At 44.3% G+C, this 27248-nt stretch overlaps 1 protein-coding gene across 1 annotated transcript in view; it reads left to right on the forward strand.

Moving 5' to 3' along the window:
• Positions 1-21155: 21155 nt before the first annotated feature.
• NOX3 (NADPH oxidase 3) overlaps positions 21156-27248 on the forward strand; it is a 632637-nt gene continuing 626544 nt past the window's right edge. Inside the window, exon 1 of the mRNA XM_078647785.1 lies at positions 21156-21632. Coding sequence (XP_078503911.1) covers positions 21156-21632 — 477 coding nt within the window. The remainder of the gene's footprint in view (positions 21633-27248) is intronic.

Here is a 27248-nt window from a genome sequence, read left to right on the forward strand (position 1 = left end):
GCTATACTGGCTGAGGTCTCATCTTCTCGGTAGGTAAATCTGTGTAATATGATAAAATTGTCAGGGGTGTGACAATTACGCCCTGTCCTAAGCTTTTGAATGAGCCATGGGGAAAAAAATGAATCCTAACTTGTGGTAAATAAATAATTTATTACCGGATCTATTTTTCGGAATTAATCAATAAACAGGTAGCTCAATAAATAAGAGTCAAGATTCGAGGTAGCTGAAGTTTACAGGCTTTAATCAGGCATAAAGGACAGGAACAGGACAGCCTGTACGGGAATAGGATGGCAGCTGCCGGGGGCAGGATCTGGGAATGATGCGCATAACTTTAATAACAGTGCACAATATTTATAGTTAAACAAAATACATTACATTCAATACAGTAGGCGTGGTTCGTAACAGTCGCGAAAGATAAGGGCAAAATGAGGTAACAAGAAGGCGTGTACAGGGCGTATACATAGACATGTGATGTAAACGTAACAGAATATGTCATAAACGGGGCGGAAACATGGAGGGGGCTACCTGAGCAGCTGGGACCTCTAACCTAGTGGTGCGCGCAAACTGGCAATGACGTGTTACCAGGAAGAACTGGGGGCTATGACTTCTGCGCTAGAAGAGGAGACTAAAGTCTGGAGTGTCAGAGCGACATGTACCCAGGCATATCTAGTATCTGGTGTTTAGAGTACATGTTGATAGAATCCAAAAGGTATCAGGGTAAAGGCTAACAGATACTAAGACTGGTGCATGCATAATTCTACATGTATTGCGTGTGTGAGGAATATTCTATAATATTAATACAGTATTTCTCTTACATAGAGACATAACGCTAGACCATGACGGAAACTATTGATGCGATTCAGTAGCTTAGGAATGCAGAGAAGGGGGACTGGACTGATAACTAGAAACATAACATACTCTTGGCAGACTGGGAGGCAGAGCCAGGCCGGGCACTGCGTGGCATGGAAGTAAGCTAAGGGTCAGGGATACAGGTGGGGGCTGTATCGCTCCTCGGAGAGGGTTCAGGAAACAGGAGCTGAATCTGAGTCCGGGCCCTTTTGAGGCCTAGAAACGGGGATAATTCAATGAATTAACGTGCACACTGTAAAACGTGGCAACGTAGGTTTACATAGGCCTAATATTCGTAGCTTTCACGAAGACTGGAAACTGGCATACTAGAGATGGACACAACTGTAATTGCGTCTTTAATTGATCAGAAAGGAATACATGCATATCGATCATGCACATATGACATAACATGGGGAACACGTAGGCACATATAACATGGCAAAATTTACTTTTCCACATTCCCTCCTTGTGCCCTACGTTTCCATCAGGAAACATCTATATTCATGATACCATCTATCATTTCATATAGCATCATTTGCTCGTCTCGAATTGTCTTGGAACGGGACTTAGGACTAGGAATACAAGAGGTAGCGCACATGCCGCAAATCGCAGGGCCACATTGTATACAGAGGCAGCAACTGAATATGATCATTACTGCAATACCTAGGAATGACAATACTTTCCATCCCCAAACAGATATGATACTCCAGAGCCAACCGGACCATGTCCAGGTGCCTGGATTCTGGTGTAACTGATGGGCAATTTTATGAAGTCTGGTTATAGCTGAATAAACAGACGGCGCGTTATTAGGAATGAAAATGCAGCAACTAGATCCGATGACTCTACATGCTCCTCCTCTATCGGCCAGTATGACGTCAAGAACGAGACGATTTTGGAGCACGACAAATCTCATAGCAGATTGCTCTTCGGTTAAGTTACCTAGAGCAGAAGTAGTCTCATTCACTACTGCTTCAAGGGTTCTGGTTAACCTACGGATTAACTTACTATTCTGGACAGGGCCTATAAAGAAGAAGAAACCTTTATTAAAATCTTGATACTGTTCTAGAGTAGTTTCAGTTTGATCGACAATTGGGGACTCGATCTCCCTTCTATGTCTGACGTGTACTAGATGTGTGTTTCTGTGATAATCAGATGGGGCTAGAAAAACTGGTGGCAGTAGGAAGGCAATGTAACATGTTCCATCCCAATCGAGGGGCAGACGAACATATGCGGTCTGACCACAAACAAAATAAGAATGACGTGAGGCTTTGAAAATAGATTTCCCACTGTCACTATACTCGACAGTAATAGTACAATCACTATGTCCTACATGTGCGGAACCATTCTTTCTGACACATAATTCGCCTTTGACTGGTAATACTGAAATAGCAGGCAAATCTGGAGTAGTATCGGACTGAACATTCAGGACCATAAAATTCGAAGAATAATTACCTAAATTATAAACTTCATTTTCTAGATCTAACCCTGTTCTATGGGGGAGACCTTGCTTGTCTGGAAAACATGTTCTATTCAGAAGGGACATATCATTGGAAGATGACGTTAAAGTGGACCATGCTCCACACGAACCATTATGTGAAAACGGATATGGAAAGAGTGGCAGAACTCCCTTCGGTGTCTGGAAAGGGGGGAGTCGACCACACACCCAACAATTAGTAGCATTGCTGGTCTGGTGTGAATAGTGTAACATTCTTATAAATGTATTATTTCTCATAGCAAGACGATAGGATAACTCGTGAGGGGGCAGATCACTAAATGTGTGCTCTACTGTAGTATTAGAAAACTTATTTACATGAGAAATTGGGAAACATAAGTGTAATGCATAACTTGTGCAGGTAACCATTAAACTTAGAAACAATAAGAAACTTAGAATGACGATACATCGTATAGAGTTTTGACTAACTCTCTCACTATGGGGGTCTATCTCATACATGTCAGGGACCTGTCTAACCGTTTCACCCGAGAGGGACTTAGACAATTAAACTGGCTGACTTATTTTACTAGACCGAAGCTTCAACTTATACTCCTGTTGCGGAGTTTTCTCTAACAGAGGAACTTTAAGTTCAGAATTAAGTTCAGAGTCTGGTTTCAGGCAGTCTTTAGAAATGTCCTTTGAAAATGTTTTTTCACGAATTCCATGGAACTTCTTTACATGGCTCAGATGGACCCACCCCTTGCGGCCTTCCAACTTCACGGCCGTGCGGGTGGTCAGGAGAACAAGTCGCGGCTCCTTCCAACGAGGCTCCAGCGGACTTGAACGATCAAAATTCCTGACGAGGACAAGGTCGCCTGGAATGACCTCATGCGGTTTCACTTCGGTATTGTCTGGAAATGCAGCGGCAACCTGTGAACGACAAGAGTGTAGGGCAGACATCAAGGAAGCTAGGTAATCTGTCAACATATTACTGGAAACATCTGTAATACTGCGGGGTCTAGGTGTACCCCACATGTTTGGGGGGCGGCCGAATACGACCTCATAAGGGGACAGACCTGATCTGGAATGTGCAACCATCCTCATGAAAAATAAAGCAACTGGCAGGGCAACTAGCCAGTCCACACCTTTCTCTTTACATGTCTTGGCAATACGGATTTTCAGGGTCTGATTATGTCTCTCTACGAGACCGGCTGCTTCAGGATGGCGCACACAATGGAACTTCCACTGGTACCCTAACAAAAGGGAAACATGTTTCATTAGCTCAGATGAGAATGGCTGGCCGTTATCAGAATACACGACCCTAGGGAGTCCATAGCGGGGAAAGAATTCACGAACCAACTGCCTGGCAGTGGTCGCGGCTGTGTAATCTGGAACTGGATATGCTTCTGTCCACCTGGACAAAGCGCATACAACTACGAGGACATACTTGAAACCTCGACATCGCTCCATCTGAATATAATCCATCTGGAGGACTTCAAAAGGGTGGTCAGGAGGTTGGAATCCACCTTGTTCCACCGGGACACTTTTACCTGGATTGAACTGGCAACATATCATACAAGTACGGACTTTCTGCTGGGCTGCAGCTCGTAAGTGCTTGTTGAACCAAAGGTTCTGTATACTGTCTAACATGGCTTTTTCTCCTAGATGTGCTGGGCTATGTGCGGTATTGATGATGACTTGAACCATAGAGTCGGGGAGAAACCATGTGGCTTTTCCCTTCGTCACCCATCCCTGATCTGTCTGGACCCCTCCTTGTTCGGACCACTTCTTGATTTCTTCAGGAGCAGCATGTAACTGTATGTCTATGACATCTTGTGTAGGGTCCTTAACTGTCATACAAGTAGTCTGTTCTGGAATGGATGTCTGTGTCTTGTTAACTGGAATGTCTGGTGTCTTGGCTGTTCGATCTGCTAGATCGTTACCTTGGGAAATTATGTCAGTAACTTTCGTATGTGCCTTGCACTTCATGATAGCGATAGGTGTCGGTAAATGTATTGCATCTAACAGAGCTTGAATGAGGAGACCATGCTGAATCTTGGTTCCATGAGAAGTCATGAAACCTCTCTCCTGCCAGAGTACTCCGAAGTCGTGTACAACTCCGAATGCGTAACGTGAATCTGTGTATATGTTTACTTTCAGGTTCTTGGCACGTATGCAGGCTTGGGTCAGAGCGACTAGCTCTGCTGCTTGAGCAGACAGCGTGTCAATACGGTGTGTTTCAATAACTTCAGTGTCAGTAGTCACTGCATACGCGGCTACTAGTTCTCCTGTACTTGTTCTCATACATGAACCGTCCACATAAAGTGTAAGGTCGGGATTAGGTAATGCAATGTCTGTCAGGTCTTGTCTTGGCTTGGTCATAGTGTTAATAACTTCCACACAGTCATGTGTGGCAGGATTTGAAGTAACTGACGGTAACAGTGTAGCAGGATTTAGAACGTTGCAGCGTCTGATTTCTATGTGTGGCTGGAACAGTGTCAGTTCATAACCTGTTAAACGTGCAATTGTCAAGTGCTGAGTCTGTGTTCGGTTTAAAAGAACTTCCACGGAGTGTGGAACTTGTACTGTCAGGGAATGTCCTAATACTATGGAATCACTTTGTCTGATAGCTAGAGCTGTGGCTGCAACTGACTTGAGGCACGCAGGCAAAGCCTGGGCTACTGGATCTAATGTGCTCGAAAAATAAGCACAGGGCTTGTACTGTCCTGCTTGATCTTGTGTGAGAACAGATAATGCAGTACCATCACGTTCTGTGACAAAAAGTGTAAAAGGCTTACTGTAGTTCGGTGTAGCTAGAACAGGTACTTGGCATAAGGCTTTCTTTAATTCATTAAAACTAAGTGTATGTTCAGATGTCCAAGAGAGAACAGTCGATACGGCTGCCTCCTGTGTCGTTAACTGTATCAGTGGCTTTGCTAGAAATGCATACTGAGGAATCCATTGTCTGCAGTAAGAAGTGAGGCCAATAAAAGCACGTACCTCCTTCTGTGTCTTGGGCTGCGGAAGACTCGCTATTAACTGGATACGATCTGGTGTCAACTGCCTACCCCACTTGGACAGTAAGTGGCCTAAGTAGATCACTTGCTGGACACAGAACTGAAGCTTCGAAGGGGACACCTTGTGCCCCATCTCGGCTAGGAAATACAGAACTGTAAGTGACGCACGCTCGCAGTCACGTTCAGAACGGGCTGTGATCAGTAGATCATTGACATACTGGAGCAGGGCAGTGTCAGTTGGCATGTGAATATTGTCTAGTTGTCTTTTAAGTGCTTGACTGTAAATGCTAGGACTTTCTGTGAAACCTTGAGGAGCTCGTGTGAATTTATAGCTCCTTCCATTTAAACAAAAACCGAAAAGGTACTGGCTGTCTGGATGAATCGGGACACTGAAAAATGCGTTCTTGAGGTCAATAACAGTGAAAAATGTAGCTTCAGAATCAATAGCTGTCAATAGGGATGAAATATCTGGGACTACTGGATACTGGGGTATGATACATTTGTTAAGTTCTCGAAGGTCAATCACTAATCGATATACTGGAGGTGCATTTGGATCAGTACGTTTCATGACTGGAATGATAGGAGAATTACATACATTGGAGTCAGTTTCTACAACCACTCCTTGAGCAATAAGCTCGTCAATAATTTTGGATAAGGCTGCTACAGCCTCAGGTGGCAATCTGTACTGTCTGATTCGTGGCAAGACTATACCTTGTTTGAGGGTCACACGATGGGGTGTGATTTGCATAAAACCTACATCAGTTGGACCTTGCGCCCATAAATGCTGCGGTACATTTGATAGTCTCGGTTCAAAATCGCGTAATACATAGTGACCTTTAAAGTCACGCAAAAACAATCGGATTCCTTCTGGAGAGCAGCAAATAACTGCACCTAATTCTTTCAGTGTTTTAATGGCTAACAAATTTTCTGGACATGATTTCGTAAGTAAAAAATCAGTAGTTCGGGACAATGGACCAACTTCTAGAGTAACTGGTTTTGAAATCTCATTCACAATAGGCTTTCCTGAAAATCCAAGGGAAACATTTCTAGAGCCTGAGAGCGGAGCCCCTGGAACCTCGTCATGACTGATAGTAGTCCTACTTGCCCCTGTATCAATCAAAAACTTTCTGTCTTTCCCTAATACTTGACTGTGTACATAGGGACCCTCTTGATCTACAGGTATCTCGATGAGAGGCAAGCCCACCTCCCTCTCTAGGCTGTTTCATGAATACTGCTGATACTCTGGATACTCTGACTGGGCATACTGGTACATCTGCTGTGTGACATGTTGTGTTGCAGCGATAGGCTGCGGTGCTGTAACTGTCTGTTGTGCATTCTGTGGTGGCTGAAAAGTCTGTGAAACTTGTTCTTGTCTAGGCGGACGTGGTCTTTCTTTAGTTTTACCAGTAGCTATGTTGTGTTTCAGAACTGCACACTTGTTTATAAAATGACCTGGCTGCTTACAATAATTGCAAGTCCCTTTAACGGGAGCTGCAGGATGACTGACTTGATTCGGACCCCTCTTCTGACTGTCTTGTGGAACAGATTGTGCAACTAACACTTTCATTTTCGTGTCTTTCATACGTCTCCTTTCGTGTTCTTGCTCTTCCCTGATTCTGTTCTGGTGATACTGGAGCATTTGAAGAATTTGTGACGGGGTACTAGCTTGCCAGGTACTTTCGACTTTCAAAACTCGATTTTTAACTTGTGGACTTGAATTCTCGACTAATTTAGTAACAAAAAGATGAGGGTACGACTCGCTACTTGTCTTCAAACCACGGTTAATAATAAAACATTTTTCAAATCTAGAATAGAAATCACTAGTGTCTTCATCCTGTTTCTGTTTGCATGCTGAGATTGCATCCCAATCTTCCTTTTTCGTGGCTAGTAATCTGGGCAAAACTTGTATCAATAACTCGGGCAATTCTTTACATTTGTCCCCAAGACCGGTACCTGGTACTCGTATTTTATCTTCAGCTTCTAGAGCTGTCCAATCAATATTTTTCTCTCCCACCTCCCATTCTTTTTCCTTGAGTTTTTCATATACCCCTGCGGGCAACAGGACCTTTAGCATTTTAATGATATCTGGATACGTGTATTCTCCCAAACGGAGCATGTCTTTTAATTCTCGATGGAACCCTGCTGGATCTTTGTCGTGACAGGGAATTCATTTCTTCATCTCTAAGAGTTCCATTTTTGTGATAGGGGTGTAAACAAATACGCGTTGCATTTCACCACCCGCTGCCCTAACTGGGTGTACTTCTCGTAACGGATGCTGTCTATCCATGTAAAATGGTTTACTTTCTGGAGGTGAGACGTGAACCAAGTGCGGATTCAGAAACGTTCTATATTTCTGGCGCTGTTCTAGAATGACACTAATTAAATCGGTACCTAAACCTCTCCATTTATACTGGAGTAACTCGTTCAGAACATCATGTAACGGACCTGGATCAGAATGTTGTCCCTCATACAATGTAATGAGGTGCTGGATCATATACATACCCACCAGTCGCTGCTCGGCTGGGGGCAGTTTCAGAAACATCTGTGCCACTATTTCGTCTGGAAAAGTGGTAGAATCAGTAATCCATCGAACTGCTGATCGGGCTAGTTCTTGTTCATGCATGGTGCTAAGTTCACTATAACCGATTCGTGATTTCAGAATGTGATCGGTAGCTTGAAATACTTGTTCTAGAGAACCTTGTTCTGGTGCTGGAAGGTGAAAAACTTTCTTGTGTTCTAGACGTGAATGTCGGTCGGGAAGTCTAGTTTTACCTACATACGCTATTCTGGCGGTATTCTCATCGTCTACCTCTTCAGTATCAGTGTTGTCTTCTTTCTCGCTTACTTGTGCTGCTTTGCGTTTCTCGTGTAACCTTATTATTTCCTTACGAATTTTCCTGTACATACTCTCTATACAACTGAGTGTCTTGTGTCTTCCCTCGGCTATATGATCACTCCACCTTGTTAGAACTCTCATTTCGATCGGATCTTTAGTCGGATAATCTTGTTCCCTTATTAAACAATTAATTAGAAATTTTAAAAGCATGAGCTGAGTCTCAGCTTTCCTTTGAGACATGATTTCACCAATACTTTCTGGATCTTCTCCTGTACGGATGAAACAATATATTCTGTCTAGATCTTCTTTCATATTCGGTAGGGTGTCCAAATACTCGGTCACCCGTCTTACACGCAATGAATATATGACCATATTATCATCGCCTGGGACTGGATCATAACGGCATTCAGTGAGAGCTCGCTTGATATCTGCAACGGACTGCTGTTTGGGCGTACGCTGTAACGCACGTTCATGTAACTCGACTAACGTTACACGTTTGTGTTGGGGCGGGGTACGAGGAGGACCTCCCCCCGCGGCTCCTAAACTAGAATCGTCGACGGGTACTGTACGGGCTGGCAGAGTGACTGATGTAACGGGAACTTGTACTGTGGGCTGGACCGAGGGTACCGTAACAGGTACTGTAACAGGTGCCCCGGTAGCTGGAGGAACAGGAATTACATTATTTACGGGAGCTGGCGGAACAGGATTGGCATATTCTGGGACTGTGTCGTCCAAGTAGGACGAGCGAAAAATATCAGCTGCGGTCGGTTTGTGACGTAGCTTAATCGGAACTAATGGCGGCGGAAAATTACATGGTGCTTCCGGGGTTGCTTTTGGCAAGCCCTCGGCAAGAAGAGGATACATACCCTTAATAAGGGCATTTCTCTGTCTGTCTGACTGTTCGGCTTTAACTCGTTCACCTACTTCGATTAATTCCCTTTCTTGGGCTCTTTCTGAGGATTCTCTACTTAATTCTGACTTTCTGATTTCTTTTTCGGTTCTTTTATGAGATTCTTTGCGCCATAACTCGATGGCATCTTTCTGGGACTGTCTGGCTTTCTTTTTCCATAATACTTCTTCTACTCGCATGATGCACTCGGCATCCCACGTACCTGATACAGGCCATCTATATTTCTCGTCTAATTCCTTGGTGTACTCCACCCATAAGTCTACATATAATATGGCACTTATGCCATGCTTATGATACATAAAATTACCTGGACTGTCCCTAGGCGGGACAGGAACTGCTTCCTCGAGCAGACCTTTCCTAGTTTTTAACTGACGTAACTTTGAGAACAGAGGCATAACTTAGGCTGGAGTCTGAACACAATACAATACTCGATAAACACAATAATAACTTAAGAAAACAAATCACTCATACCACGACATTGAAAACACATGGAATAACATTTAAAATAACAGTTCGGACAAAATATTACCTGAAATACTGAAAACAGAACACATGAATTTCTCGAGAACAGAACTGACTAGAAGGACTAGATGTACTGCTAAAACAGCACGAAACTTACCGGTCCCATAAAGAGACACGTCAGGACCCGCGTCCACCTAAGTGAACACTTCGTGTTGGATTTGCGTACCCAAACCCACGGACCAGAGACAAATTAATTGACCCTGTCTAGATACTACCCCAGCAACGGTACTCACCGGGCAGCAAGAACGGAAGGCCTCGGACTGGACTGGACTGTTACGACGACGGACGGACGAACTTCGGACTTCAGTTACAGGTGGGCCTCCGGATACCTCGGACCTTGGACTCTCGGCTTGGGCTCTGGTCGGGACTCGCCGCGTTTCTCACCGCCTCGTCTGGACGCTGGACCGCAACCTCCGTCTCCTCCGTGGGCCTGAGGGATACTTGAAGCAGAAATATCTGCACGTGCACGGTATGGTTCCGTCACGGCTGCAGAGGATCAGGGGGCCTGCGTGGCTTCTCCGGCGCGTGGGGAAAGGGCAAGTCCCTATTCGGGCGCCATTATGTGGTAAATAAATAATTTATTACCGGATCTATTTTTCGGAATTAATCAATAAACAGGTAGCTCAATAAATAAGAGTCAAGATTCGAGGTAGATGAAGTTTACAGGCTTTAATCAGGCATAAAGGACAGGAACAGGACAGCCTGTACGGGAATAGGATGGCAGCTGCCGGGGGCAGGATCTGGGAATGATGCGCATAACTTTAATAACAGTGCACAATATTTATAGTTAAACAAAATACATTACATTCAATACAGTAGGCGTAGCAGTAGGCGTGGTTCGTAACAGTCGCGAAAGATAAGGGCAAAATGAGGTAACAAGAAGGCGTGTACAGGGCGTATACATAGACATGTGATGTAAATGTAACAGAATATGTCATAAACGGGGCGGAAACATGGAGGGGGCTACCTGAGCAGCTGGGACCTCTAACCTAGTGGTGCGCGCAAACTGGCAATGACGTGTTACCAGGAAGAACTGGGGGCTATGACTTCTGCGCTAGAAGAGGAGACTAAAGTCTGGAGTGTCAGAGCGACATGTACCCAGGCATATCTAGTATCTGGTGTTTAGAGTACATGTTGATAGAATCCAAAAGGTATCAGGGTAAAGGCTAACAGATACTAAGACTGGTGCATGCATAATTCTACATGTATTGCGTGTGTGAGGAATATTCTATAATATTAATACAGTATTTCTCTTACATAGAGACATAAAGGCTAGACCATGACGGAAACTATTGATGCGATTCAGTAGCTTAGGAATGCAGAGAAGGGGGACTGGACTGATAACTAGAAACATAACATACTCTTGGCAGACTGGGAGGCAGAGCCAGGCCGGGCACTGCGTGGCATGGAAGTAAGCTAAGGGTCAGGGATACAGGTGGGGGCTGTATCGCTCCTCGGAGAGGGTTCAGGAAACAGGAGCTGAATCTGAGTCCGGGCCCTTTTGAGGCCTAGAAACGGGGATAATTCAATGAATTAACGTGCACACTGTAAAACGTGGCAACGTAGGTTTACATAGGCCTAATATTCGTAGCTTTCACAAAGACTGGAAACTGGCATACTAGAGATGGACACAACTGTAATTGCGTCTTTAATTGATCAGAAAGGAATACATGCATATGGATCATGCACATATGACATAACATGGGGAACACGTGGCACATATAACATGGCAAAATTTACTTTTCCACAAACTCACCAATTGAGCGCAGAATCGTGCCTCCGATGGTTGGCTTGATTCAGTCTTTTGATTTAGTATGTTTTCCTCGTTGTGTGCAGATCGTCTGTTAATTACTTCCAACGATCTGTAGATTAAAATTTGGGTGAATCAATGCAAAAGAATTATGTCCGACATCTAACAAGCTTTAAACTGGTGCCGATCTCTTCGTTTTGTATGAGCGCTTGCCGCTACACTCACCATTTGGTAAGGGTTTCAATTTCTCCTCCGTGGGCCTCCGAAACAATTCAATGTGTTTGCTACACCCAGATCGTCTGTCATTTATATCCGGCGATCTGCAGGTTAAAATAACGGTTGGTAAATGCCCAAGCATTGTGTTCAGCAAATTGCGGGCTTCAAAGCCGGCGTGTTTGATACGTACAAGCGATAGCCGCTACACTCACCATAGCTTGGGACTCTCAATATCTCATCCGGGAGTCTAAAAATGGTTACCATCCGTTACGGTCTCTCCGTGTTAAGTTGGCTCAGAGTGCGGGACCGCTAATACACCTTCTTCCGCGATTACCCTCGAGGACGTAGCCTCATTGCTAGGAAACCACCCGTCTGGGTCCAGCACTTTCTAGCATTGTCAGAGCCCATTCCTGGTTCAGAAGTTGCTTCCTCAGTAGCTTGGGCATTTCTTATTTTTAAAGCAGTAACTTTCTTCTTTTTAAATTGAGGTTTACTTTTCTGTTTATCTTCTTTTTTGATAATACAGTCTGAAGTGCGATGTGTGTCTCTTGGCTTTGCTCTCATTTCTGATCTGCGTTCTGACCGTCCTTCCCTCTCTGAGTTTTTAGATGAACCCTGAAAGGAACAAGAGGAACGTGTATCAGTATCCTGATACCTGTCAGGTTTTTTAATATTATCACGTTTTCTCAGGTTATATTTCCTGTCAGAGAGCTCCTGTTGAGGAGACCCACCCTGTGATTGTGATTTATTCTGCTTATTTTTTGATTGTTTATCAATCTATTTCCTTTTAGGAAAATCTGGTGTTTGCTTGGAATTATCCCTTTCAGGATTACCCACTAATTGTGGTTTAATAAGTCTCGCTCCCAAATTATCTCCTCACTTCGAAGCATAGGTCTCTTCGATGAATTTACGTAACTCCCACTCGTGTTGTGCAGGAGTACATTCCGTTAGACATTGGCGTGTAGCCGCCGCAGCTGCCTCCCCTTTTATGTGTGGTAATATAATTGTACATACCTGGAAAAAATCGACTATCAGTTTCATCCCTGAGTCGAGGGCAGGTTCTGCCCCGGACTCACTCTTTATTTGTTTTAAAACTTCTGGTATGACTGCTATTGAGGGGGTACCATGAGTCCTGGTATAGACAGCAGTGAAGGATGTACCTCAAGTGGTACAATCCTCTCTCTGGGGAGCTATCCCCATTGGCAAGCAAATTGTCAGTATTCTGTGTTTTTCTTGCAGGCCTGTGTGCAGAAACACTGCCGCTGGCTGTGCTATTTTCTGTATGACCCAGATTAGCATTTTCTCACTGTTAGACCTGGTATCTTTTGGCATGTATGCTCTGTTTCTTTGCTTTCTGACCCCCCAGTTTTGACCCTGTTTTTGCTTTTTTAGTGTCTTTGCACACTTTTTCACTGATGTGCAGTGTTAAAGTGCAAGTGCTCCTGTTGTAAAATTGTTATGGACTGGTGTTTCCATGATTGGCATATCTGATTTACTAGTAGGTCCCTAGTAAAGAGTAATGAGTGTCCCAGGGCCTGTAAATCAAATGCTGCTAACGGGCCTGCAGTACTGGATTGTGCCACCCACACAAGCAGCCCTGAAAAGGGTTCTCAGATCTGTTTGGAACTGCCATGTCAACCTGGCAAATGCACCCACTTGCCACACCCTAATCGTTCTTACATGTGGCACCCCTCTGGTAGGCCCAAGGTACCCCTGTGAGCAGAGTGCTCTGTATGTTAAAGGCAGGACATGTACTGGTAGGGAAGTACAGTACATTTAGTTTTTCACTATGGAACAGCTATCTTTCCCATAGGATAGAATAGGAGTTTACTTATAAAATCTTATAAGCATAACTTCCCATTGGGACAAGATAGGGAAATGTAGTTTAGTATGCCAGGACTCAGAATGAAAAAATGCATCTTTTAGTAAAGTTGATTTTTATGTTCTGTGTTTGTTTGCTTAATTCAGCGACGGCCCCTGGGCACAATGTCTCTGCTCAGAAACAGTGAGCTATTCTTTGTTGCACGAGAAAATATATATCTCCAATGCTTTGAGTTTGAAATCACATGTGGAATTTTAATTCATTCCCTTATGATGTAAACAAATTTGGATGCAATCCATCAAACTTGTAATCTTCAATCAACTCCAAATTCACAATGTTCCCAATGCCTTTCGGGCAATGCGTCCTTCTTCAGGGGAATTACCTACAAAGACAAATGACGTTTGATGCCTTAATGCTACCTCATAACAACAGAAAAGCTTTGCTCAAAATTTAACAACGTGGTGCGTGTAATCATAGAGATATCAGTGTCAAAGGTGTGGATTAGAAAACGTAAATACGATCAAAAATGATTCATGTTAGAAACGTGCTGTCATAAGATGATATATCCAAAGCAAGCGGATAAATGCGCGCAAGATGTGAGCCGAGATATATACAAAAGATATGTCACAGTAAAACGAGTATAGAAGTACCCAAGTTTGTACTGTGGGGGAAACAAAAATAACGGACAAGGTGAACAACGTGGTTAGGTGAACCCGTGAACAAAGGGGAAAGTACCAGTTCCAAACTTACGTTTGAAGTGCTCAAATCAGAAAATCTAGACCTAGAGAGCAAAACCACTTTGCGCCAAGCCATAGATAAGGTAGCTCCAGAGAAAACAATCAGAGCTAGAAACAAAGGAAAGGGAGCAGCCTGGTTTAATGAATCTCTAAGAGTTCAAAAACAAAGCCTCCGCCATGCCGAGCTGCAATGGCGGAAAGCCTATGAACCAGAGCAGCTAACAATATTTAAAATCCAGCTCACCCTATTCAAAGAATCTATCACTGATAGGAAGGCCGAATATTATGAGGCAAGGATTACCGCTGCTTCTAACAAGCAGAAAGAGACTTTCAAAATATTGAGAGAACTATGCCAAAAAGCAGAGGTGAAAACTGCTGAGGTCTCGTTAGACTGTAATACCTTCCAGTCCCACTTCCTGCAAAAAGTCAAAGACATCATCATTGAGATTGACAGTATCCCAATCAATCAAAATGTGACAGTCCACTTTCAGACAGATTACCCCTCCGGCCATCAACTTACGGCCTTCCCTCCATTGGACCATACCTCACTAACACAATTAATGAATTGCACTAAATCAGGTTGCCCTGCCGACCCCTGCCCCCCAAGCATCTTCCGTATGGCTGCTCCTGGCTTGGAAAACCAGTTTCTGGCACTATTAAACAGCTCTGTCCAATTTAAAGGAAGCAAGAGTAACTCCCCTCCTAACAAAAACGGGAGTTGACGCCACCAGTCTCAAGAATTATAGACTGATTTACCAAATACCCTTTCTGGCTAAAGTGATAGAACAACAAGTTCTAAAAACTGCTCCAACTGTGACAAGCGGGCTTTAGAGCACACTATAGTACTGAACTAGTGATGCTCTCGGTCCTTGATGACCTAAGAATGATGGAGGATAAAAAACAACCAGGTGCCCTGATTTTATTAGATCTATCAGCGGAGTTCGATATGGTCATATATGGCTCTTGGACTGTCTAACAGCCTTAGGTCTTCAAGGATCAGCTTACTGGTGATTGGAATTCTTCCTCACAGAGCGATCCCAGAGGATTCAACTGGGGGAACGGGTATCAAACAGGGGTGCCCTCACTTGTGGCGTCCCACACGGCTTGACCCTATCCCGCTCCTCTTTAACATCTACCTACAAACCCTGGTAACAGCCCTGGCCCACATGGACTGTCATGTCTTCAACTATGCAAATGGCACCCAGCTCATTTTTAGAATTGACAACACCGCCGGCTCCCAGGAAACGGCACAAAATATCCTCAGATTCACCACAAATTGGATGACCGAAAATTCATTGAAAATTAACCCTGAGAAAACTGAAGTTCTTGTGATCCCCACAAAAAGCAAAGCAACCCATGGAATGATTGTTTTTGGCCCCAGGAGATGGGTACCACCACCACTCCCGCCACGCCGTAAAAAGCCTAGGCCTTAAATTTGACCAAGAGCTCTCCATGACTAACCAAATCACCACGGTGGTAGGCACCTGTATAGGGCTTCTAAGACAATTTCAGGAACTTGCCCCACTTCTCTCCACTACTTCCCTACAAATGATTGTGCAAGCCACAATTGTCTGTAGATTGGATTATGGAAATGCACTATATCTTGGCCTTCCGCAAAAATTCATTAACAAGCTCCAAGTAGTGCTAAATGATGCAGCCAGGTTGAACTTTAGGCTGCCCAGACGAGCCCATGCCTCCCCTCTGCTTCATAAACTTCACTGGCTTCTCATCAGGCAAAGAGTGAAGTTTAAAGGCCTTTGCATTGCCCATGAAGCAATCTATGGCAAAGCTCCGGCCTACATTAAGGAATGTTTAAAGACTTACGTTCCATGGTGCACGCTGCGATCCTCAGAGGCCTGTAACCTGGCCACCCCTAGTTACAATACTGCATCTAAAGGGGGTAGTACCTTCTCCGTAGTACTTCCATAAGGTTCCATGTTTAAATATCGATAACAAAAATATAGTTAACAAAAATATAGATGTAAAAATATCGACTACAAAAATATCGTATCCCTATTCTTAAACAGGTAAGTACAACAATATCGACTCAAAAATATAGATGTAAAAAATATAGATGTATAAAATATTGACTTAAAAAATAATATAACTTAAATTAAATAATTAAATAATATTAATATTATTAACAAAATAAATTAAATTACATTTATATTTTAACTAATTATAACAAATAAACTTATTTTAATGAATATAAACACAATAAATGTGTACATATACATATATTTTCTTAATTACATTTTATTATTATCTTTATTTAATTTATAAACTTTAATAATTATATAAAAATAAAATAAACACATATATAAAACATTTTGAATAAAAAATTAAAATTCTATATTTAAATAACACATTAAAGTATTAAAAAATAATAATACATACATTTAATAACAAAATACAAACATTTGTAGTGAAAACATTTGATAGCGTAGGGGTAAAAATTACTATTCCCACTCCAGTAGGTGCAACAGTAGGGAAAGCGTTGGATAGCATAGGAGTAACAATTACTATTCCCACTCCAGAGAGTGCAACAGTAGGGAAATCGCTGGATAGCCTAGAGGTAAAAATTACTATTCCCACTCCAGACAGTGCAACAGTAGGGAAAGCGCTGGATAGCATAGGGGTAAAAATTACTATTCCCACTCCGAAGGGTGCAACAGTAGGGAAAGCGTTGGATAGCGTAGGGGTAAAAATTACTATTCCCACTCCAGTGAGTGCAACAGTAGGGAAAGCGTTGGATAGCGTAGGAGTAAAAATTACTATTCCTACTCCAGAGAGTGCAACAGTAGGGAAAGCGTTGGATAGCGTAGGGGTAAAAATTACTATTCCCACTCCAGACAGTGCAACAGTAGGGAAAGCGCTGGATAGCGTAGGGGTAAAAATTACTATTCCCCTCCAGAGGGTGCAACAGTAGAGAAAGCGTTGGATAGCGTAGGGGTAAAAATTACTAATCCCACTCCAAAGGGTGCAACAGTAGGGAAAGCGTTGGATAGAGTAGGGGTAAAAATTACTATTCCCACTCCAGTGAGTGCAACAGTAGGGAAAGCGCAGGATAGCGTAGGAGTAAAAATTACTATTCCCACTCCAGAGAGTGCAACAGTAGGGAAAACGTTGGATAGTGTAGGGGTAAAAATTACTATTCCCACTCCAGAGAGTGCAACAGTAGGGAAAGCGTTGGACAGCGTATGAGTAAAAATTACTATTCCCACTCCAGAGGGTGCAACAGTAGGGAAAGCGTTGGATAGGGTAGGGGTAAAAATTACTATTCCCACTCCAAACGGTGCAACAGTAGGGAAAGCGCTGGATAGCGTAGGGGTAAAAATTACTATTCCCACTCCAGACAGTGCAACAGTAGGGAAAGCGTTGGACAGCGTATGAGTAAAAATTACTATTCCTACTCCAGAGAGTGCAACAGTAGGGAAAGCGTTGGATAGCGTAGGGGTAAAAATTACTATTCCCACTCCAGACAGTGCAACAGTAGGGAAAGCGCTGGATAGCGTAGGGGTAAAAATTACTATTCCCCTCCAGAGGGTGCAACAGTAGAGAAAGCGTTGGATAGCGTAGGGGTAAAAATTACTAATCCCACTCCAAAGGGTGCAACAGTAGGGAAAGCGTTGGATAGAGTAGGGGTAAAAATTACTATTCCCACTCCAGTGAGTGCAACAGTAGGGAAAGCGCAGGATAGCGTAGGAGTAAAAATTACTATTCCCACTCCAGAGAGTGCAACAGTAGGGAAAACGTTGGATAGTGTAGGGGTAAAAATTACTATTCCCACTCCAGAGAGTGCAACAGTAGGGAAAGCGTTGGACAGCGTATGAGTAAAAATTACTATTCCCACTCCAGAGGGTGCAACAGTAGGGAAAGCGTTGGATAGGGTAGGGGTAAAAATTACTATTCCCACTCCAAACGGTGCAACAGTAGGGAAAGCGCTGGATAGCGTAGGGGTAAAAATTACTATTCCCACTCCAGAGAGTGCAACAGTAGGGAAAGCGTTGGATAGCGTAGGGGTAAAAATTACTATTCGCACTCCAGAGAGTGCAACAGTAGGGAAAACGTTGGATAGCGTAGGGGTAAAAATTACTATTCCCACTCCAGAGAGTGCAACAGTAGGGAAAGCGCTGGATAGCGTAGGGGTAAAAATTACTATTCCCACTCCAAACGGTGCAACAGTAGGGAAAGCGCTGGATAGCGTAGGGGTAAAAATTACTATTCCCACTCCAGACAGTGCAACAGTAGGAAAAGCGCTGGATAGCGTAGGGGTGAAAATTACTATTGCCACTCCAGAGAGTGCAACAGTAGGGAAAGCGTTGTATAGCATAGGGGTGAAAATTACTATTCCCACTCCAGAGAGTGCAACAGTAGGGAAAGCGTTGGATAGCGTAGGGGTGAAAATTACTATTCCCACTCCAGAGAGTGCAACAGTAGGGAAAACGTTGGATAGCGTAGGGGTAAAAATGACTATTCCCACTCCAGTGAGTACAATAGTAAGGAAAGCGCTGGAACACAAAACAATAAAAAAAATAACTATCAAAAGGTTTTTTAATTGTAATTTCCAATATAAACATAATTAATATATACATTTAAATATATTATTATTAACAAAGATAATAAAAATTAATTAATTACACATTATTTAAAACTATAATATCCACCACACACACCTAAAATTAATTACACAATTACATTAAATTTTTACTAATTAATTATTGAAAATTAATGTTTTTTTAAATTATCTAATTAATTAATTACCAGCTTTCACACCATATACACTTAAAAACACCACAACACACACCTAAAATTAATTACACATTTACAATTAATAATGACTAATTAATTAATGGTAATTAATTTAAAAATTATTTATTAATTAATCAATACTAAATTAATTAATTACCACCCTTCACACCATTTACACGTATGAACTCCCCAACACATGGCGCTACCAGATCTATTCATACCTGAAAAGGCACAAGATAAGCATAGCGCTACTCCAAGAATCACACCTGAATAAGACAGAGGTGCAAGCACTACGCCACAGATGGCGTGGCCAACTTTACGCCACAGAATACTCCTCATTTGCTCGCGGCCCGCTCATATGGGTTCGTCCTGGGACCTCCTGGATGGCCACTGATACCACCATAGATCAGGAGGGTAGGTTTGTTGCTATACAGGGTAGGCTGGATGGGCAACAGGTGGTCCTTGTGTCCCTATACTCACCTAATATTGATCAGGGGGTCTTTCTGTCGCGCCTTTCCACTGTAATGGCGACCTGGCACGCGGCCCCATGGATACTGGGCGGGGACTATAACTGCACGCTTGACATAACACTGGACCGTTCCTCCCCACCCACGCTTAACGCGCCCACACGGGGCGCCACGAAAGCATTGCTTGAGTGGGCGGCGCGATGGGACCTCCATGATGTCTGGAGATTGTGCAACCCCGATACGCGCGTCTACTCCTACTACTCTGGCGCCCACGACCTACATGTCCGCCTTGACAGGTTCATGGCATCCACCGAACTCCTACCTCTAGCAACAGATGCACGATACATGGGCCGCACACACTCAGACCATAACCCACATTTTCTGTCTATATCCTGGGAACGCCCGCGCCCCCCTGTACCCACCTGGCGACTACAGCCCGCGCTGCTACTCGATGCGACCTTTCGCGACTCCCTCCTCACACACACTGCCCAGTACTTTGAGGACAACGCAGGCACGGCGTCCTCCCCTCAGGTAGAATGGGACGCTTTCAAGATAGTGATCCGAGGCCACTGCTTGAGAACACAGGGACACATAAAACACCAATTGGAGGGCGACCTCACCAGACTCGAGTCTGACTTGCTTGACAGAGAGGGGGAGGCTGTCGGGGAGCCGTAGACTCGTTACAGGGGGCACAGGCAGAGCATGCGCGGCTGCTGGAACGACTGCGCAACATCAATTATGCAGCACACTCAGCGAGAACACATCACCTGAGTGATAGACCTGGCAAACTCCTAGATTGGCTGATATCACAGGAAAACCGCTCGACCCCAGTGACAGCTATACATGTGGAGGGAAGGGGCTTACTATATACTCAGCACCACATACATGAAGCGTTCACCACACACTATGACACATTATATCGTTCCCGACTGCCAAACCCCTGTCCTGACATCACTGACTACCTTTCCCCCCTGCAGATGCCACAACTCACATCTGCCCAGCAAGACGAATTGGGAGCCGCGCTTGACCCAGACGAGATCCGAGACGCCATATTTAACCTGTCCAATGGTAAATCCCCGGGACCGGACGGGCTCCCGGCCGAATTCTACAAGGCTGGCTCTGATGTCCTCGTCCCGGAACTCCTGAAGTTGTACGCCGCTGCTACGGAAGACGCGTCCTTACCCCCAACGTTAAACGAAGCCACCCTGATCTCTATCCTTAAACCTGACAAAGACGGTACAAAGATGGGCTCTTACCGCCCCCTAGCGCTACTGAACACGGACTACAAAATACTGGCCTCCACGTTGGCCCGCAGACTGGCCCCCTACATTCCCTGACTGGTACACCAGGACCAAAACGGTTTTGTCCCAACGAGACACACCTCCCACAACATCCGCCGCCTCTTCCGGGTACAGAAATATGCTGTCCAGCAATGGCCCAGATCTGGATGCCTGATACTGGACCTAGAGAAAGCCTTTGACTCGGTTGAGTGGCCATACCTGAGAGCGGTCACTGAGAAGTGCCAGCTGGGGGATGGCTACATAGACATGGTGGGTCTTCTATATGACAAACCAACAGTTCGGGTCCGCACGGGCGCACTGCTCTACGGATATAATCCGAGTGCGGAAAGGCACTAGACAAGGCTGCCCATTATCGCCCATACTGTTTTCACTGGCTATGGAACCCCTGGCCACAACCCTCAGGACCCAAGGACCTGAATGGGGGATACCACTAGCGGACGGACTGCATGCAGTGTCAATCTGTGCCGACGGCTTACTGGTATACGTTAGGGACATAACTGATCTCCCTGCCTCCATAGCCGCCGTCTTCCAGTCATTTGAGGAGATGTCGGGTCTGCGAGTCAACTGGGCTAAATCGGGGGCCTATCCCTTCAGCCCAGATACACCGGAATGCGAGATCCGCTTGGGCGGTGGGAGACTACAATGGTACCCTACCACCTTCCGGTATTTGGGGATACGAATTTATCGGGACCCACTAGATGTCCTGGAAGGCAACCTCCTGCGGATGATCGCCTCAATTAGGGCACAAATCGGCTTCTGGAACACCCTGCCCCTCAATGTTCCTAGCCGAATAGCATTGACCAAGATGATTGTGCTGCCTAGATTGCTGTACTATTTTGCTAACATTCCCACATACGTGCCCAACAGACTATTTCGAGACTTGGAGGTCCTGTTGCGCAGCCTCATCTGGAATGCTGGCCGCCCACGAGTAGCACTGTCCAAGTTGTATACGCCCACTGACTCGGGAGGCCTAGCGGTCCCCAACATGGAGTTATATTACCTCTCAGCGCAGCTGCAATGGGTGACAGGGTGGCTAAGCGGCAACCACCTTGATGACACCGCCTCGGACACCGCAGCCTGGACGCAAACCCAAATCTGTACACTGTTCCATCCGCTAACCAAGGCCCCCTGCCCTTCCCAACTGCACCTTGCCGTAGCACGCAAGTGCTTCCTGCGATGCCTACGTCTTACACGGACGACGACACCATATGCCCCGACGTTGCCCCTATTGGGCACACCCAGCCCGACGGGCGCACTGACTGAGACACGACTGACCGCCTGGACGCAGGCAGGGGTAGACACGCTCAGTGATCTGTATGCGGATGGAGAGCTGCTTCCTTTTGCGAATCTGGTGGTGGACACAGGCCTTCCGGCTGGCCAGTTCCTGTTACATGCATCCCTACTGCACACGCTTACCACCTCCTGGGGCGACATGACGATGGAACCACCGATACACACCTTTATGCAATATCTGCATGTCATGGGCAATGGCTCACACATCATACACTGGCTGGCGCAAGCCCTACAAACACACTCGCAACCGCCAACAACGCCACTACGGGACAAATGGGCTGCGGACAGGGGACGGGACTGGACTGATAAGGAATGGGAGATGATCCTAGCCGGGCCGACAACCATCCCACGCAACCCCCGCTTTAAAATCATTCAATTCTACATTCTACACCGAGCTTACCTCACGCCCGACAAAAACAACAGGTACTTCGCTACCAGGACTGCTGCGTGTCAACGATTCTCCCTGCGTGGGGCGGACCTTTTACACATGCTATGGCACTGCCCTGACATACAAGCATACTGGGGCGACGTCACGGCGCTACTCACACACGATACTGACGAACAGCTGCCCCACACATGGGAGGCGTGTATCCTGGGATTGTACAAGCGCACGAAACTTAACAAAGTACAGGCGCGCTTCTGGGATATGGGTCTCATAGCTGCGAAACGTCTACTCACTAAGCACTGGAAAGCCGTGTCCCCTCCACACATCCGACACTGGTATGCCTCCTTTACTAACTGGGCGCGGGCGGAAAGCACAGTCCTCCTCCGTGAGGAAACTGCAGGGCTCCGAAAGTTCCCCATTGCTCAGCTTTGGGGCGACCTCCTTACAACATTCCAGCACACTTGCCAGGAACAAGGGATAACTTGAACCACCAAACCCCGCTGCCACTGTGACACCTACCAACGAACACAGCGATCACAGCCCTATGTCCCCTTCCCCTCCCCCAGTGCCCACTGCTGCTTTACAATACGGAACACTCTGCTACACGCCGCCCCACACCAACCAGCCCTCAACTGGAACCCACACTGATCTCCACCCCCCCTCACCTCCCCTGACCCCACTTACCTTCTCACTTACAGAGGTTTTTTTTCTCTCCCACTGTAGTTTAGACCTGGGGGATAGTTAGTTCACTGGTCATGTTCCCCGACCAGACCCCCTCCCTTATTGCAGATGAAGATAACCGATGAATCATACAGCTAGCAAGGGACGACCCCCTTTCGGGACATATGGCACCTACCGACTGCTGAGCTGCGACTGCTTCCAGGGACTGCGGTAAGGTGCAGGACCGCACCGCAACCTCGCTCACATTGGGCCATGACCAGGATACGCCATACCACTGTCACTATCCCCCGTCTTTCCTTTTGCGACCTCCTACTCACAACGCTGGAGAGACGCATACACACCACACTCACGGACATCCTGTTCTCCATACGCAACGGCTGCAAGTCAAACACGCCAAGCTTAACCGTCTGCTCCTATGCCTCAGTGAGCTATACCATAACACGTTATGACACATCCGCGTCGGCATTACGCGCACACACCTGAACTTCCACCCATTGATGGCTCCCCCGCTATTGCCTAACCACACCGGATTTCCGGATCCTCAATGGGGACTTGAACGCTGAGCATAACAGTACTAATGCTTGACTGAACCTGCACTGTTTATGTTACTGATAAAAGATAAAATACAGACCTATCGTTTATACAACAAAGTACCAGAATGTTACACATGCATGTCCATGGATATCGCTGGCGGACCCCCGGGCTGCCGGCTAAATGGCTGTGTCATTTATTTAAGGTTCCACGTGACTGTATTTGACCTGACCGGCCCTTGCATGCCACGGAAAAGTGCACTGTATGTTAACGATGTTATGCACAATAAAGGTCTTCCAAAAACAAAAACAAAAAAAAATGAACTCCTCAACACACACCTAAAATTAATTAAACAAATAACATAATTAATTATTAATTGACTAATTTAAATCAATGAACAACTAATTATTAAACTATTATTAATTACTTAACACATTAAATTATCAATTAATTTTATATAATTAAATTACTTCCCACCCTATTCCCCTATAAACCCACAACCCGCTACGGAAGTAATAACACAAAATTAAACATAAAAAACATTAATAACTAATACAATTCCAAAACATATAATAAAATAACAAACAATTCTCATTTAAAACACTAAAATACATAACATTATTAATAAATCGATATTTTTGTAAACTATATTTTTGTAAACGATATGTATTACAACTATATTATTGTTATCGATATTACTTACCTGTCAGTCGATATTCTGGTCAAACTATATTTTTGTTGTCGATATTTGTTCCACTCGATATTTCTGCGGAGATATTAATGGCAGACGATATTTCTACGTCGATATTACTACTCTGCACCCTTCCACAACTCTGGAATCAGCTACCATACCATCTACGCAAAGAACCGGCGCTCCTCTTATTCAGGAAACAACTCAAAACACTTCTGTTCAGGGAGCACTGACCACCATCTAACCCGCCTCATCACTGTGGGATCTCTCTGATCTGCCCACAACCCCTGGCCTCGCCTCCAAAAAGCGTTTAGAGACCTGCCGGTGATTAGCGCTATACAAATATAAAGCTGATCGCAACAATTTATTACACTACCAAAGTTTCCATCAGACCACACTAAAGAATCATTTACCATATTCTCAGCCACTGACGGTAAAAAGAATTGTATCCAACCCAGACAAGTTTGATCAACAGGCATCTGAAATGGTACACAGATTTCAACAAAGAGGTTATCTTCCTGACATACTGAATCTTGCCATGGAACGCTGTAACAAAACCAACAGGTCAGATTTATTCACTTTCAAATGCAAACAAGTTTCCAAGCAACCCGTAGTTGTTTCTAAATACTCCACAGTGAGTTACTCTTACAAGAAATCCATCTAGAAGCATTGGCCCATTTTAGCATCTGAACCTGACTTCAAGGGTATTCTCAAAGGGCCACCGATTTTTGCATATAATCGTGGATGAAACATCAAAGAAATAATCACCAATACCATTTTATCCAATAAAGCATCCACTTCAAAAGGCAATACACCCTGTTACAATTGCACACCATATGAAAGGCACCAAGATAAAACTCAACTTGAATGCCAATTGTGACACCAAAAATGTCATTTACATCCTCAAGTGCCCTTGTGGATTGGTTTATACCGAGAAAACAGAGAAAATTAAAACACGCATTAACGAACATAAAAGCAATATCCTGACTGAGAACACCAAGTCCACCATAGCCGTTCATTTTAAAGAACACCGTCATAACATATGTCAACTGCAGGTTGCCGTCATTGAAGTGGTGAAAAGACGAGAACGCTGCAACAACAATAACTTTCTTTTCAGCGAGAGAATTTTGGGATTAAATATCTGAACTCGGTGAAACCCAAAGGTCTGAATGATCGGATGGAGTTCTCGTGTTATCTATAAAGTCCATTTTCAATGTTTTATAAAGCTTATTTTGAATGTTTTTGACACACATTGAGATTTATCCGTTGGATGCCACACTCCGCAAGCATGCTCACGCGTTTCAAATTTTTCTTATTAACCCCTTGTTTTTATTTGATTGTCTCACTTTCATTGCACATGTCATACTGGTTTTAACCTTCCACTTTATCTTCACTCACATTCCAGTTTTTATTGTTTATTTCTTTTTCCGACTTTTTCGAATTTACACCGTTCAATTTGTTTCTATTTTTAATTTATTTTTTAATTTCACACCAGTCCCCGTATTCGTGTTCCATCAGCCTGTCAGATTCTGCCCTATTCCAAGATGGCGCTGATTATACTTTCTCGACACACGTCGTTTCATTGATTAGTCCTTTTTCTATGCCATGCATTAGCAACGTTATATGCAGCAATGTTTTCAACATTCAGTGTTTGAGCCGATCCACTGAGCCTACCGAGAGTGCTTTATATTTCACTTCAAATGTAAGTTTTGCACTGGTACTTTTCCCTTTGTTCATGGGTTCACCTAACTACGTCGTTCACCTTGTTCCGTTATTTTTGTATCGCCCACAGCACAACCTTGTGTACTTCTATACTCGTTTTACTGTTACACATCATTGTATATATCTCGGTTCACATCTTGCACACGTTTAACTGCCTGCTTTGGATATATCATCTTTTGACACCGCGTTTCTAACATATATCATTTTTTATCGTATTTGCATTTTCTAATCCACACATTTGGCACTGATATCGCTATGATTACAGGCACCACGTTGTTAAATTTTGAGCAAGGCTTTTCTAGTGTTATGAGGTAACATTAAGGCATCAAACAATATTTGTCTTTGTAGGTAAATACCCCGAAGAAGGGCGCATTGCCCGAAATGCATAGGGAACATTGTGAATTTGGAGTTGATTGAAGATTACAAGTTTGATGGATTGCATCCAAATTTGTTTACATCATAAGGGAATGAATTAAAATTCCACATGTGATTTCAAACTCAACGCATTGGAGATATATATTTTTTCCTTTAACAAAGAATAGCTCACTGTTTGTGAGCAGAGACGTTGTGCCCATGGGGCCGTCACTGAATTAAGCGCCGCTGCTTACATATATCAATCACAAAGGTAACAGTCCCACCTAATGCTGGTGCATTTCTACAATGTTCTGATATTTTTATAGCACCTTTCTGCCCTCCGTCCTCTGCTGCGTTTGCATTTAATGCAGCTGCAGCTTCATCTTGGATAGACACTGCAAAAGGAGTTTCAGAGAACTAGAGATAAGGTTTATGCACAATGTAAGGTACTGTAATCCTTCGAACTTGAATAAACCTACAGCCAATGCATAGGGTATACCTACTCAGCAGTGGCGTATTTTCCCTTCCCACCCCAGACATCTCTGGGTACATGTGAATACGGGTCTCTGAGAAAGCGTGACTGAACTATTCGGATTTGAATGTTTAATAAGAACCAAACCAAAGTTGGGCGTCATGTCGTGTAGTACCTACAAATCTATATAGGATCTGCACCTTTGGACAACATAAACTAAGAGATTGGTGTTCAGAATGATTAGAGACACCCCCAAAGGATACGTTGGTCCATAGACCAGCTAGCTCACAGTGCCACTATAAGCCCCACAACCTTACTAAAGAGCGAGTAGCTTCTGGCAATTATCAAACATGGCAACCCTGAACCATCAAGGGTCGTGGAAACAGTACAGGGTTTTTCGCTCAGCCACTCATGCTCACTCGCTCTCAGAGAGCTATAAGAATAAACGGTGGTCACACTTGCAATAAGATTTTATTGAACCAGCGTCATTCTAGTATAAAAGACATGT

This window comes from Lissotriton helveticus, chromosome 6 (assembly GCF_964261635.1).
Source record: "Lissotriton helveticus chromosome 6, aLisHel1.1, whole genome shotgun sequence".
NCBI classification, from domain to species: Eukaryota; Metazoa; Chordata; class Amphibia; order Caudata; family Salamandridae; genus Lissotriton; species Lissotriton helveticus.